Source organism: Trachurus japonicus, chromosome 18, assembly GCF_045865225.1.
Source record: "Trachurus japonicus isolate A0001 chromosome 18, Traja_1.0".
NCBI lineage: Eukaryota > Metazoa > Chordata > Actinopteri > Carangiformes > Carangidae > Trachurus > Trachurus japonicus.
The window spans coordinates 1835287-1851869 of record NC_140924.1 but is presented as its reverse complement, the minus strand read 5'-3'; the positions used below and the strand labels follow the sequence as shown (position 1 = coordinate 1851869).

At 43.5% G+C, this 16583-nt stretch overlaps 3 protein-coding genes across 3 annotated transcripts in view; 2 read left to right on the top strand and 1 right to left on the bottom strand.

Moving 5' to 3' along the window:
- Positions 1-16583, top strand: part of LOC146968260 (beta-enolase) — a 471092-nt gene that overhangs the window by 197409 nt on the left and 257100 nt on the right. The gene's annotated exons all lie outside the window — the stretch shown is intronic.
- LOC146968272 (trafficking protein particle complex subunit 1-like) overlaps positions 1-16583 on the top strand; it is a 70748-nt gene that overhangs the window by 4142 nt on the left and 50023 nt on the right. The gene's annotated exons all lie outside the window — the stretch shown is intronic.
- LOC146968274 (ephrin type-B receptor 4b-like) overlaps positions 1-16583 on the bottom strand; it is a 49779-nt gene that overhangs the window by 27936 nt on the left and 5260 nt on the right. The window contains exons 2-4 of the mRNA XM_085760176.1: positions 4860-4930; positions 3530-3672; positions 109-472 (exon numbers count right to left, since the gene is read on the bottom strand). Coding sequence (XP_085616302.1) covers positions 109-472; positions 3530-3672; positions 4860-4930 — 578 coding nt within the window. The remainder of the gene's footprint in view (positions 1-108; positions 473-3529; positions 3673-4859; positions 4931-16583) is intronic.

Genomic DNA, 16583 nt, shown 5'->3' with positions numbered 1-16583 from the left:
TGTTAACTAATGACAGAACTTTTGTTAACATAACGATGTTGCTTTTATTTTGAAAACATAATGACGATACTTTTATTTTGACAGACAGTTGGTCGTCTCCATGGTTACCTGCTCCACCAGCGCGTGCGGCACGGTCTCGGGGAACTGGGCGAAGGCGCGGCGCAGCGGCGGACACTTCCTGTAGAAGACGCGCACGGCGAGCAGCGCCATGCACGCCCCCTGGCTGTGGAAGGCCAGGTAGAGCCCCGCCCCCCCCAGCGGCGCCAGGCGCAGCAGCTTCACGTTGGAGCGCCGCTCGCCGCCGCGCCGCAGCAGGTGGTCCGCCGCCACCGTGGCGACCTTGGTGTAGGGGTTCTCCATCCAGGCGGGGTGGGTGGGCGTGGCCTCGTCCGCCGCGCTCTGATAGGAGAACACGGTGAAGGTCTCCTTACAGTGGCGCTGGTTCAGGCCCGAGCACTCCATCATCGTGAACCTAGAGACAACAGATCAACCAATCAATGATCAATAACTCCATCATTGTAAACCTAGAGAAACCAATCAATAACCGATCAATAACCGATCAATCAATCAATAACCGATCAATAACTCCATCATCGTGAAGCTGCAGAAACCAATCAATAACCGATCAATCACTCCATCATCGTGAACCTACAGAGACCAATCAATAACCGATCAATCAATCACTCCATCATCGTAAACCTACAGAGACCAATCAATAACCGATCAATCAATCACTCCATCATCGTGAACCTACAGAGAAACCAATCAATAACCGATCAATAACCGATCAATCAATCACTCCATCATCGTAAACCTACAGAGAAACCAATCAATAACCGATCAATAACCGATCAATCAATCACTCCATCATCGTAAACCTACAGAGACCGATCAATAACCGATCAATCAATCACTCCATCATCGTAAACCTACAGAGACCGATCAATAACCGATCAATCAATCACTCCATCATCGTAAACCTACAGAGACCGATCAATAACCGATCAATCAATCACTCCATCATCGTAAACCTACAGAGACCAATCAATAACCAATCAATGATCAATAACTCATCAATCACTCACTCCATCATAGTGAACCTACAGAGAAACCAATCAATAACCGATCAATAACCGATCAATCAATCACTCCATCATCGTAAACCTACAGAGACCAATCAATAACCGATCAATCAATCACTCCATCATCGTAAACCTACAGAAACCAATCAATAACCGATCAATAACCGATCAATCAATCACTCCATCATCGTGAACCTACAGAGAAACCAATCAATAACCGATCAATAACCGATCAATCAATCACTCCATCATCGTAAACCTATAGAGACCAATCAATAACCGATCAATAACCGATCAATCAATCACTCCATCATCGTAAACCTACAGAGACCGATCAATAACCAATCAATGATCAATAACTCATCAATCACTCACTCCATCATAGTGAACCTACAGAGAAACCAATCAATAACCGATCAATAACCGATCAATCAATCACTCCATCATCGTGAAGCTAGAGACAACAGATCAATGATCAATAACTCATCAATCACTCCATCATCGTGAAGCTGCAGAAAACAATCAATAACCGATCAATCAATCACTCCATCATCGTAAACCTACAGAGACCAATCAATAACCAATCAATGATCAATAACTCATCAATCACTCACTCCATCATAGTGAACCTACAGAGAAACCAATCAATAACCGATCAATAACCGATCAATCAATCACTCCATCATCGTGAAGCTAGAGACAACAGATCAATGATCAATAACTCATCAATCACTCCATCATCGTGAAGCTGCAGAAAACAATCAATAACCGATCAATCAATCACTCCATCATCGTGAACCTACAGAGAAACCAATCAATAACCGATCAATAACCGATCAATCAATCACTCCATCATCGTGAACCTACAGACATGATAGACCAACAATCAATCAATGATCAATCAACCAATCAATGATCAATACATTTTATGACTGGTTCCACTCCTTTCTGAAAAGAACTCTAAAGCTGCGTTCACACCGGACCTTTTGTTTTTTGAACGAGCGACGAGTTTACATGGTAACTGAATGCAAACGAGTGATTGAGCGCTTAATCGCCCAGGCGAAAAAACGCTGGGGCTCCGGGCAACGGAGCGATTTTTCTAGGGCTGACCCGATTATCATATTTTGATAATCGAAGCTTCGCGGACATAAAATCGATTTTAATCGAAGCTTCGGCGGCCGGCGGGGTGCGTGATCGTAACGTCTGACCGGGGGGGGGGAATAATGAAAGTAATGTCAAACAAACACTGCATATCTCCAGAATCAGGCAGGTTTCCAGGACGCCAAGTTGTCTACTCATTTTAATGTAACAGTTGCCGATGAGAACCGGTGTCAAAAAGGGAAAAAGGAGGAGAAAAAAAAATCGATCATGGACTTTCATGATCGATTACCATGGCAACGAACGAAGCTTTGAAGCTTCAAATTTTTTGGGTCAGCCCTAGTTTTTTCACTTTGTCGCTCTGTCGCTCCGTCGCTCGAGATGAGAAACCCCAACTCTCCGGCCGTCAGTCGCTCGTCGCTCAGCTCTGATTGGCTGCCGTAACCCGGTGGTGCCGGTGTAAACAGAGACTCATGGCAGTGGCCATGACGTCATCAAAGAGAAAATACCAGTCTGTGGCTCTGAGACAAACTGACGAGCAGCTGCACCTGAGCCACGGAGCGATACGAGCAACAGAAATAAAAGGTCCAGTGTGAACGCAGCTTTACAGCAGATGGAATGATAGTTGACAGCCCATAATATACAAATAAATGAATAAATAACATCCACAACATGTTTCTATGTAAATTCACACCTTTTCTCATGAACCCTCCTGACCTGAAACATTTAACCAACTCTTCCCAGAGCTCAACAGCCTCCACACAGAGACACACGTCTGTTTTAACTTGGTCCTCACCATACTAACCCTGCAGGTAAAAGTCCTTTATTTAAACATACAGTATATAAACAATCAACAGCGTTCCCAGTTCAGTCCACTCCATGACATTAACATGTGTTTATTATGTAATAATATGTACACATGTATACATGAATTACTCATGTAAAAACACATTTATACGTCTTCATTTAACCTATATGAGTGCTACAGCCGTATATAGAGGATTTATTTTGGCAGCTTTATCTGTGTTTTATTCTTCAGTTAGTTAGAATAAAGTTATTTATGCTATTCATGTCTTTTTAGTCTTTGTTCTTTTGACTTATTCCTTTATTATTCTGTTTAACTCTTTCTACCTCAGCCAGCGTGTCTGTGCAGAGAAGAGTTGAATAAACCTCTTGTCTCATGGACCAATCACAGACCAACCTACCGTATCTCTACGTTACTTAGAGCATCGACCAATCACAGACCAACCTACCGTATCTCTACGTTACTTAGAGCACCGACCAATCACAGACCAACCTACCGTATCTCTACGTTACTTAGAGCATCGACCAATCACAGACCAACCTACCGTATCTCCACGTAGAGGACGGTGGCCGCTCTGCGAGGGATCCAGCGGGTCCTCAGCCAATAGGAAGAGGGGCTGTTGGGAGTACAGATCTGATAGGTCCGTACGCTGTTGGACTCATCGTCCAGTCCACTCACCTCCTCCCACTGCAGCACAGACAGGGAGGTTGATGTTAACACACAGGGACAGACCGTTAACACACAGGGACAGACCGTTAACACACAGGGACAGACCGTTAACACACAGAACAGACAGAACACACAGGGAGGTTAATGTTAATAGACGGGAACGTTAACACACAGGAACACACAGGCACAGACAGACATGTGTAACGCTGGTCATCAGGTTGTAACAGACAGTAGATCTCAGATCAGTTCATTTACTCTGTGAGTCTAGAATGCTATGCACACTCCATCACACTTACACACTTGGCCACTTGGCGTGTGCGTTCATGTTCTTAGTGTCAGTTCAGTGTGAAAGTGCAGCCGCTTGATTTGCACTTTACCCACACTGAAGCTAAGACCGCATCCCAGCGGTATTTGGCCAAGTATAAATCCCACAATGCACCACGGTGAAGTCCGCCGTCACCGGCAGCAACAAGCCACGTTTAGGAAATGTGATTGAATTAATCACAATAAAATGAAATTAACTTTATATCTCATATTTTATATTCATCAGCTCTGTTCATGTTTTTATTTTTTCATTTTTCTTGTTAGTTTTATTTACTTACAGAGTTGGGTTTACACATTTATGATCTGAATCTTGCGCATAGAGACACTTTAGGAGTAGATGAGACTGGTTATTAAAACTGTTGCTGTGTGTGTGTGTGTGTGTGTGTGTGTGTGTGTAGTAGTTGTGCTACTGTGCACAATGACACAGGCTGCACTTGTCATGTGTGTCCCGATTGTTTTTAAATCTCCCCCCACACGCTTGGCCACTTAATACATGCTGCACACTATATGTAAACATACGTTCCGCCGGCAAAACGTCACCAAAGTGGTAACCAAGCGCACTGAGCCAAGTGTGGAGACATGGGACAGGCCCCCAGTGTCCAAGGACGTGCAGTCAGGTGAGGTAATATTATTATTTTTATTTCAGATAACTTTACCACAGGTTTAAATGTGTCAGCATCTGGTGATTTTAATAGTCTAATAAACGACTCATCTGAGTTCACCTCCGGTCAGGCAGCGGCCAGAGAAACCACTCACCTCATCTTGTTGTATTTCAGCTCTGCCTCTTCTGGTGTGTGTGTGTGTGTGTGTGTGTGTGTGTGTGTGTGTGTGTGTGTGTGTGTGGTTGTGTCTCTGTGTGTGTCTGTGTGTGTGTGTGTTACCTCTGGTTCATCAGCAGGATGGTTGGTCCAGCGCAGGTCAGACGTCTCCAGCTTCGTGTTCATCACCACCTCTGATAGAGACAGAGACAGAGAGTTGATGAGCAACATGTCCCACAAACTAACTGACTGCAGCTGCAACAACAACAACAACAACAACCACAACAACAACCCTAACAACAGAGTGAGGCAGCAGCTCAGACTACAGGATGCTGTGTGTCCTGGTCTGGACAGTCTGGACACACTAGGAACCTGACTGGAACCACAACATCCTCCATCACCATCCATACAACACACACACACACACACACACACACACACACACACACACACACACACACACACACACACACACACACCCCATTACACCCAGGCCCCGCCCACTCTAAGACCCTGAACAACAGCAGGAGAGAGAGAGCAGCTGTGTGTCTGTACCCTGACCAGGCTGTAGGTGTGTGTACAGTTACACTATTACACACACAGATAGACAGGTATACAACACACTACAGTAGCTACACACACAGATCAATACAGGTGATGGAAGCTTCAGACACTTCCTCTGGTCTGGGATCAGCTGCTGTGTGTCTGTTCAGTCACACTGACTCATTCTGTCACTGCTACACACTGAATGATTTACCAACATGTCAACATGTCAACATGTCAACATGTCAACATGTCAACGTATCAGTCTGTCAGCGACCCAGTCCCAGTCGGCCCCCTGAAGACTCCCTAACGGCCCTGAGCCCTCACTAGCCATGTTTCCATCCAAAACTGATTCGCATTACTGGGCAATGCGCATTAAAAGAAATTTGAATCATGTGTGTTTCCATCTACGGACTTTGCACCCCCCCCTCCCGGCCGGACTGACGGTCTGATTTGAACACATAGCGCGATTTAGCTCATGTTTATTACCGTCATAACGCAACCCGTGTGTGTGTGTGTGTGTGTGTGTGTGTGTGTGTGTGTGTGGGAGAGAGAGAGAGAGTTTATTAATGATAAACTCTGGATGCGCTGGTTGATCAGTTTGGTTTTTACTGAGGAGGAACTATGAAGAAGTGCAGTAACATCATTATGAAGGTGTGTTTATTTTGCCGTGGCGACGCGCCACAATTAATTAATTGTTGTGTGACAGCGGAAACCCTGATGTTGTCTTGTGAGTGAACTGCAACACGGGAGCAGTCGGGGTGAAAGTGGCTACGTCACTTAGTTCACATACAGCTGTTTCCATCCCATTCCAATCAACCTAAACCCGGCCGTAGCAGCGTATTTCAGTTTGTGTGAATCAGGGGATTTTAATTTGAATCACGGCGTTTCCATCATCATTTTCCAATGCGATACATCTAGATGATCTAAACAGCTGATGGAAACACAGCTACTGACCTGAGATCAGCTCTCAGCTCTGTGAGGGTCCAGATGCTGTGAACATGAATGGAACAGCACTGACCCACTCTCACCACACGTTACCTTGACAACAACATGTTGTTGACTACTGGACTGAAACCGTTCCAGCTCTAACACACAACCACCAGCCAGACTAGAACTACAGCTCCTAAAAGTCACGCTGTAAATGAGTTAAATTGTGAAACAGCGGCGCTTTTATAGCCGATTTTAGGATTAAACTCTGAATATATGAGCTAAACATCTGTTACCATAAGTTTCCATGGCGATCTAGCTGGGTTGAAAGAGAGAGTACAGGAAAGCCTGGCTTTAGACTCAATAAAAAATATATAATTATAAAATATAACCCACTAAACTCGCTTCGAAGTACACCCCTCAAGTGTTGTCCATGTTGATTTGATTGTCTGTATTGTAATTGTCCCGCAATATACTGCAAATTCAGTCGATTGTTTACATCAGTTTTTACTTCCGCATTTGACCGGAAGTCGTAACACAATCGCGGCCAAACCGGAAGTGGCAAAGTGGGCGGGGCTACATAAGGTGAATAGCAGCAGTAGGGGAGACCAGGGTTGGTTGTCACAGTGCTTATTACAGCCACACTACAGGGCGCTGTGACATGATGTTGATATTAAATTTGAGCCCTGACTTTCTGTTCATTTTGCAATAGTCATTTTGTTGAATGCACACTAAACATTGAGGTGAGGACATATTTTATCATTTTTATGGGTCAGAGTAATTTTTCATGTTTGTGTTATTTTTATTTTTCTAATAACAGCTCACACGTTACTAGTCATTTCACAATAAAACACTCATTAAACATTTATCTGCACACAAATACTGTAGGAGTCTATAAATGAACATACTCCATTAGAAAGTGAACTTAAACCCTTTTCAAAACCTGGACTCTCTGTTTGTAAAAAAGGCCAACAAATGCACATGGCACAATATTTAAAAAAAAAAAAAAAAAAACGATTTTTGAAAAAGAAAATCGATTTAAAAATAGTCAAAAAAGATATCGCGATATATATGTGAATCGATTTTTTCTCCCACCCCTAATAGGCGGCCCGCCGAACCTTCCAATCTGAGTTCTACTAGTTTACATATTACTGTTTACTGTATTTCTCGGGCTCCGTGCGCCTGTAAGTCAAAGCGCTGGGACATGGAAACACATCGCAGCGTTTGTGTGTGCCTGTGAGGCGCTGCACTGGGATACAGAAACGCTGACGAACCCAAATCACCATGCGTGAGTGTTTGGGGAGCGGGCTGGACTGCAGGGTTTTCCCTGCCTGTCTGCAGAGACCGTGGGTGATTTTCACCACCGTCTTGGTTCAACTGTGTGTGCAGTAGGGGTGGGCGATATGGCAAAAATATCATATCACGATTTAAAAAAAATAAAATAACGATCTCGATTTTATCATGATCTTAAAGGACAATTCCAGGCGAATTCAACTCTGGGGTGTATTTTCATATCATTTTAGGTCTAACAGAAGGAATCTGAAGATTTTCAGTTTAATGTCTCCTGTTTTGTGGTAGTTGCGTCTGTCCCCGCGTCACCACGGCAGCAATGAATGGGAGTGGATGTAAGTTCTGCTGTTTAGACTGTTTCCATCCCTCAAAGCCGCAATTTTTTTCCACAGACAGCGTCAGATGGAGACTCAAACATGCACCCAGAAGTTTATTTACTTCAACAAGCCGACATGTTTGTAAAACTAGATCTAATTCAAAGTCTCCCGGAGTCTCGCGCGAGCCCGAAGTTGCAGTGCTGGTGTGTTCAGGTGCAGTCGGAGCTACCGCTTGTGTCATAAACACAGGAATATCAACTCTTGACTTGCTTCAAGTAAACATTTTTTTCCACAGACAGCGTCAGGTGGCGACTCAAACATGCGCCGAGAAGTTTTTTTTACTTGAAGCAAGTAAAGAGTTGATATTCCTGTGTTTATGACACAAACGGGAGCTTTTCCCACTGCTCCTGAACACACCGCGCGTCAACTTGGGTCTCGACTCCGGGAGACTTTGAATTAGATCTAGTTTTACAAACATGTCGACTTGCTTGAAGTAAATAAACTTCTCGGTGCATGTTTGAGTCTCCATCTGACGCTGTCTGTGGCTTTGAGGGATGGAAACAGCCTAAACAGCAGAACTTACATCCACTCCCATTCATTGCTGCCGTGGCGACGCGGGGACAGATGCAACTACCGCAAAACAGGAAACATTAAACTGAAAATCTTCAGATTCATTCTTTTAGACCTAAAATGATAGGAACATACACCCCCGAGTTGAATTCGCCCGGAATTGTCCTTTAAATCAAAAATTGAAAAACAGACAGTTTAGGTCAAAGAGCCTTTCTGAACAGATTTAAATGCACAGCTCCACTACTTCCTGAATTTAAGGCAGCTCCTTTATTTCCTGTCTTACATTATTGGACAAACTGATTAATCCAGGTGTGTCTGAGTCGTCACACACTGATCAGACACACCTGGATTCATCAGTTTGGGAGCTGTCTTTCAGAAATTCAGGAAGTAGTGGAGCTGTACATAGAGCCCATTTAAATAGTTGCAGTTTTGCCAACATGTGCAAGTAAACGTCCTCTGATAAAATGCATCTGGCAACATAGAATGAGCCCAGACGATGCTACCATCTCTGCACTGTGGCAGATCGTCTACACGCTCTGATCCTTCACCATCTGATATCACCACATCTCCCAGCCCTAGTGTGCATCATGCATGGGGGCCGTTCAGATGAAGCGTTGGACCAACCCCCCCCCCGCCGCTCGTGCCATGGTCTCCTAGAATCCTGTGGGAAACACTAAGGACCAATGACTTGTATCCTCAGAACAGAGTCAGACATGTCAAATGATGTGCTTACAAGTAAAATAATTATTTTATTTTATTTAATTTGAATGTTCGGCCCCCAGGGTGTCTGTTAAGAAACATTCTGGCCCTTCAACAAATCGTGAGCTTAGAATTATAGGGTTCTATCTCCGTTTTCGGTAGTTCCGAGATATTGAGCATCAAAGTTCCAACTCGGCTTGTGTTTTGGTTGATAGAACCTTTTTATTTTATGAATAACTACTTAAAAAAAATGTTGAAAATTTAAAAATAACACCATACAGGCATTAACAGACCACTAATGCATGATATTATGCAAAAAACTCAATTTTGAAAAAAATGGAGATAGAACCTTATAATTCTAAGCTCACGAAATGTATTTGAGTAGGCTACTCCTGGTCTATAGTATAGAGATGAACTCTACTGAACTCAGCTCTGTTCCTGTGTGTGTGTGTGTGTGTGTGTGTGTTCTCCAGGAGCCTGCAGAGCCACACACACACACACACACACACACACACACACACACACACACACACACACAGAGCAGCTTCATTCCTGAGCTGCTGCAGAGCGGAACCATCAAATGACTGTTTTCCTTCTACACACTGGAACTACACACACTGAGATACACACACACACACACACACACACACACACACACACACACACTGAGATACACACTGAGACACACACACTGACTGGGAACACACACACACACAGTGAGATAGTTAATTGTCTTGTTGGTTCATTAAAACGAGACTGAAGGACATGAATGAAACTCTGTGTGTGTGTGTGTGTGTTGTCAGCAGGGGTGGAAGTAACTAGTTACATTTACTCTCGTTACTGTAACTGAGTAGCTTTTGTACTTTTTAAAGTATTTTTTAAAAGCAGTAGTAGTACTTTTACTTTTACTTGAGTACATATTGTTGGAAGAAATGTACTTCACTACATTTTAAATAACTTCTGTTACTAAGTAAAGGGTTAGGGTGAACTTGCAGTGTGTCTGCCTGGTTGTTGAAGACAAAAGAGAGAGAGAGAGAGAGAGAGAGAGAGAGGGAAGAAGCTGAAATGAACGATGCTATGAAAGACAAGAGGAAGAGGAAGAAGTAGGGAGGGAGAGGATGTGATGGCTAGAGAAAGGAGAGAAAGAAGGAAAGATAACGGCTTCAAACAGTGTTGAGGTTTCAGAAACAGAAGATTTGACTCTGCAGGGGGGGGCTGATTTTTTTTTCTTCAAAAATCGATTAAAACTAAATAAAAAATAAAAAAAATTGTGAAATTTCTTCTTTTTTTTGAATGTTTTTAAATATTGTGCCATGTGCATTTGTTCGCCTTTTTTACATACAGAGAGTCCAGGTTTTGAAAGGGTTTAAGTTCACTTTATAATGGAGTATGTTCATTTCTAGGCTTCTACAGTATTTGTGTGCAGATAAATGTTAAAAATGCTAAAGACTAAAAATCATAGATAGTGGGGCGGATTAGCTCAATATTTTACACCAATCGTTCACTTTGTGATAAAAGCATGAAATTTGGTGGATGTGTTGGTGAATATGTTTCAAACAAATCTGGATATTGGGCCACCTCAAAAGCGCCCCCTAGTGGCCGTGGCAGCCATTTGTTATGCGAATAAATGAATGATGAATAAAAACTGCCCTTTTAATAATATCAACTGGTGATGTATTGTATATTGTTGGAAAGCCTGATTAGTCACCTTTACAACGAGGTACAGCTTGTAAGGATCGTGCATTCATGGAATGAGTAACGGGGCTAAACGTGTGGGTAGCGCACCCCAACAATGTGCATCCCCTGTGGGGCGGATTAGCTCAATAAATCACAAGAATTGTTTATTTTGTGGTAGAAGCACAACATTTGGTGGAGGTGTTGGTGGATACATTTTTGAAACATGGTTTTTAAGGACCCTTAAGATGTCTACTTAAGATTTTTGCTTGTAGTTGACCCGGGCAACAAGCAAAAATAAACAATTGTTAAATAAACCATTCTTGTGATTTATTGAGCTAATCCGCCCCATAGGGGATGCACATTGTTGGGGTGCGCTACCCACACGTTTAGCCCCGTTGCTCATTCCATGAACACACGATCCTTACAAGCTGTACCTCGTTGTAAAGGTGACTAATCAGGCTTTCCAACAATATACAATACATCACCAGTTGGTATTATTGAAAGGGCAGTTTATATTAATCATTCATTTATTTGCGTAACAAATGGCTGCCACGGCCACTAGGGGGCGCTTTTGAGGTGGCCCAATATCCAGATTTGTTTGAAACATATTCACCAACACATCCACCAAATGTCATGCTTTTATCACAAAGTGAACGATTGTTTAGCTAATCCGCCCCACTAAGAGAGAACCGGCAATATCGTAGAATCACAATTTAAATCGAATCGCCATCCAAAACATCGTAGAGTGTGTTTGTGTGTGTGTATTGTCAGTGTGTGTGTTCTCAGTGTGTGTGTGTGAGTCTCTGATCTCCTGCGGCTCCTGAACGTCTCACTGACCTGACGGGCTGTGATGTCACAGTGATGATGTCACAGTGATGATGTCATGGTTCAGGTATGTGTTACTGTTTCTACCTGAAGTAGTAGTAGTGGTAGTGGTAGTAGTTACATCTACTCTGACTATGACATCACATCACAGCCTGCAGCGTCAGAGCAACTGAGGTCAGTGAGATGTTCAGGAGCCGCAGGAGATCTGAGACTCACACACACACACACACACTAGGGCTGCACGATTATGGCCAAAATGATAATCACGATTATTTTTGTCGATATTGAAATCACGATTATTAATCACGATTATACATTATGTTAGATAAAACATGTTTTTATTGCACTTTCTATTTGAAACAAACAATAGGCTATGTGAACAAGGCTTTCAGTTCAAAATAAAACGTAAAATAAAAATAAATAATAGCCTAAAATAAAAATTTACCCAAGGCAAAGGGCTAGCGAAAAATAAATGCCATTGCAGAGTGCAGAGGTGTCATTCTGTACAGTAGCGTACAGATACTTATGTAAAAAACAAAAAATAAAAAATAAATCTGGTAGAAGTAGCTGCTGATTCAACTCCTTTACTCAAATAAAAGTAAGAAAGTACAGGCTCTGAAATGTAATTTCAAAGTAGGCTATAGTAAAAATTAATTTTTGCCATCAATGATACACAGAGATGTGTGGGCAAGAGTCTGTCCAGCATGGACCAAAGCACAGCACGGGTTCAGCAGCAATTTGGAACGAATTAAAAACATTTAATGAACAGACCAAGTGTTTTCACACAGGCAGTGTCCAGCAGGTCGGCCTGGCTCAACTGTGCTGCCACCAAAACGGCCATAGATCGCCGTTACCGGCCGTTATGACCACGGTCGGAACGTTTTATTTACACGACGTAACATGTAATTAACACCAAAACGGCCGCGTGGGGTGACGGGGTCTCGGTCCAGCTTTGAGACCACCCCGCAGCCCGACCTCGATCCGATCCAGAGAGACCGGCTGGGACACACACTCTGGAAAAGGGAGGATGCGCTTGCTTGTTAGTTAGGCAGCTTCATGGAGCCCTGACCTCTCGTTCGCCCCCTGGTGGTTGGCTGACTATTGGTTGAGAAAGCGCTTGATTTGATGCAGCACAGCCCGTTTTTTACATGTTAGTAATCGTGACGATCATCTTAATTTAATCATGGCAGCCAAAATCGTGATCGTGATTAAAATTCGATTAATTGTGCAGCCCTAACACACACACACTAGGAACACACACTGGGGTAATAAACACTAAACACAGTGAATGGATACTTGGTTCCATTACTGTAAAGTAACTCTACTCTACCTGAGTAACTACTGCTGGCTGTTCTGGTGCAGTTGGAGTAAAGAGCAGCTGGACTTCTTCTCTTTACTCCAGCTGCTCTAGAATGATGCTGCTTTCACACCAACACCAACACCACTAAACGCTCCATTCAGACCAAAAGCTCTGACTGAGGTTTGTTTTTGTCAGTGTGAAAGCATCAATCGCACTAAACCAAGCAGACCGGATCAAGAGACCTCTGAAAGGGGTTAGGGGTCTCGGTCCCTCTGGAGAGAACGCGGACCTGGACCAGAGTTCTACACGGGTCTAGTTTTGGAAACCCACGCCCGCCCCACCCGTAGGTTTTTAATCCCGTGTCCCGACCCGTCACCTTGCAGGGTTTCCGCTACATGTAATTGATCGTGGCGAACCGCCACGGCAAAATAAAAGCCGCCACACCTTCAGAATGATGATTTTTTTATTTATTTAAATTTTTTAATGTTAAAACAATGTTAAGCAGTGTTTCCACAACCAGTTACCATTAGGTAGCTACTTTGCAGCCCTTTCCACTACACAGTTACAACTTTCGACTCATGCTTTTCAATCACAGAGTTCTTTATTTCCTCCTCATTAAAAACGAAACTTATCAACCAGCGCATCCAGTGTTATACCATTAATTAACGACTCTGTGGCAGCCGGGGGACGAGCGCTTCGCATCTCAGCTCTGTGTGTGTTCATCTGTCGCGCTCTGTTTCGATTATTAAATAGGCTACAAACGTACACACATTGGCCTCACGTGTTTGTCATTCGCGGTGTTTTATTTTGAAAATTGACCGGATTCTCTCGTGTTTCTTTGTGTGACTTCCTGCCAAGATTGACACGGTGGCTCGCGGCTCGGGCACAAAATACACCAAACGCTGAAATGATGATGATGATCGCTGCATGCCGCGGAGGAGTGGACGCCGAAATGCCCCCGCATCTCCGCGCAGCCCCCCCCCCGTTGATCAGACCACCCTCGCCGCCACTCTTTTAAAAAATCCTGGAGGAAACACTGCCTTGATTACTTCTGACTACAACCCAGATCTGACCCAACCGTCAAAACTAAGGCCCGCTCGGGCCGGTGTTCAGCTCAGTTGGTGGAGCACCCGCCCCATGTGTTGAGGCTTCGCATCGGACGGCCCTGTCCTGCATGTCATTCCCCTCATCTCTGCCTCCCGTTTCCTGTCACACTCTCAACTGTCCTGTCGAATAAAGGCATGAAAAGCTCAAAAAATATACTTAAAAAAAAAAAAACTAAGACCCGCTGCCCGTTAGATCGCCGTCATCACCAACGATAACAGGGGTACAGCCGTACTCTTTAGGGAAAAAAAAGAGAAAAAAAAAAGCCGTACTCTTTCGCAGCTATTCTAGGAACGGAGAATGATAGCGACATAATTCTTGTTTTTAATGAAAGCAGGACCCTTCAGCCTTTACATCGATCCCATCGGTGTGTTTGTAGCTTTTACCCAGAAGCCGAGCACTGAGCAGTCAAGCCATGATGACAGGCTAAACTCCAGGGAAAGCTGTGAGCGGTCACATGATTGTTTATTTACATCAAGATGTTGCTATGCTCTGTTGTTGCCGTGGGTGATAAAAAATGATTTGCTACGCTAATTGTGCAGTGTTGTACAGTGTTGTACAGTGTTGTCTCCAATGTTAAAGTCCTAATTGGTGCCTATTTCTACCAGAAGATGAGGAAACGTTGTTCAGACCAGTTCTGGTGGGTTTGCCTGTGTGAACGCAGACCAGACCACAGTCTGTAGATAGCACCTGTCACTTTGACCCGGCACTTTAGCAGCTTGCACTTTATCTCTCAGAAACTCTTTAGGCTCCACTACCCATGGAAGTGTTGTCAAAATGTCAATGTTTTATCTGGTTATAGTTGTTTTGTTATGTCCTGGTTGTCTGCATTGTTATGTTGTTTATAATACTATGTTGTTCTGTCACTGTACTGTTTTTATGTTCTGGGACTCAGGATGGAAATTAGCACTGCTGCTGTAATCTGGCTCATTGACATGTTTTTATATGTTCATTGATGTGCACTGTCCCACATAAAGTAAAGTAAAGATACGATGTAAAAGTTTGACTGTGTGGAGCAGAGCAGGTAATAGAACTAGTGGTGTGAAAGCTCTGAGATGAGCTGGATGAAGACAACCTTCACTCAGTACGTTTACATGCAGAGCTTCATCCAGCTCGGCTCTAAATCAGATTTTGGCGTCAAGTCGGACTTCTGTCCTTGTCTCAATATACATGCAACTGAGAAAATGTAATAACTGACGGGTCCATCGCCCCCTCATGGTGTCACCTGGTGTTTCAGCGGGTTAATACACCGCCTATCATGTTGACTTTTCTGTCACCTCCTAAAAAACAGAATATAAACAACTTAGTAGCTTAATAATAAATTCTCAACTGCAGTTCCTGACCAGACGCACCAGTCTGGGCTGGATTCATGCTGAGAATAGGATACGAGCTTCCTTTTCTCCTCTCTCTCTCTAATAAAACACTCCTGCTGGTGGCGCTGTGTGAAATGCATTGACTCGGCGCTGACGTTGGGTTTTTTTCTTTACTTTGCCGGGTTCAGGCAGCTTCTCTGCTCCACTTGGTGCCGTCTCTACTGTTGTGGAGCAGCACACATGCATTGTCCAGTTCTACTCCGACTAAGGTGTTTACATGACGGAGAAAATCTAATTCCAATCGCATTATCTGGGTGTCTTAATCGGAGTTCTCCAACTCCGATTTCAGTCGGACTAAGTTGTTTACATGCACTTCAGTTGTCCAGTTACAGTCGGATTAAGGCAATAATTCGGTTTTTTAAAGTGTCATGTAAACGTACTGACTGACACACTGCTGCTGCTGCTCTGCTGCTCTCTGTGTCTCTATAGAATCACAGTCAGTCTCTACTGTGACTCTACTGACTCACTGTTTATACAGAGAGAGAGAGAGACAGAGAGAGTGAATGTCTCTCCACCACAGAGTCTAAACATGAAGGAAACTGAGTTTACACACAAACACACACACACGTTTCTAATCAGCAGCTACACACACACACACTGAGACACACGCTGACATAATTACACACACACACACACACACGGCGAGTGTCTTGTATAAACATCCCACCAGTGTTGTCATGGTAATTTCCGTGTGTCCTCGTCCTGCACCTTATCACTGTTTATACTGTGTGTGTGTGTGTGTGTGTGTGTGTGTGTGTGTGTGTGTGTGTGTGTGTGGTCTCAACAAGCTCCGCACTCTCATTCTGGTGCTTTTTTTTTTCTCCTGCGACCAATCAACCAATGAGATTCTGGTCAGCTGATGACTCTTTATGACTGTTTGGCAGCATGGATGTATGTTATTCTATTATCTTCTTAGATAGATAGATGGAATATAATACAGTAGATCCCTGCTGTGTGTTTAACCCTGTTGAACTCTGTGTGAAGTTAAAGTCTTGACACTTTGAAACAGTTTTCAATTCAAGTAGTGAATTTAAAAGTTCATGGCTTCTGTGTTTTGTTTTTTAATCGTGGCATCGAATTAGTATCGAGAATCGTAGAAATTCACGGCTGTTCTGTCCTACAGCAGAAGAACGGGTTAAAACTCCTCAGACTGCAGTTCTGAGAACAATGGGCCTCATTCACCAATATCTTCTTAAGAACCTTCTTAGATTCTTTCTTA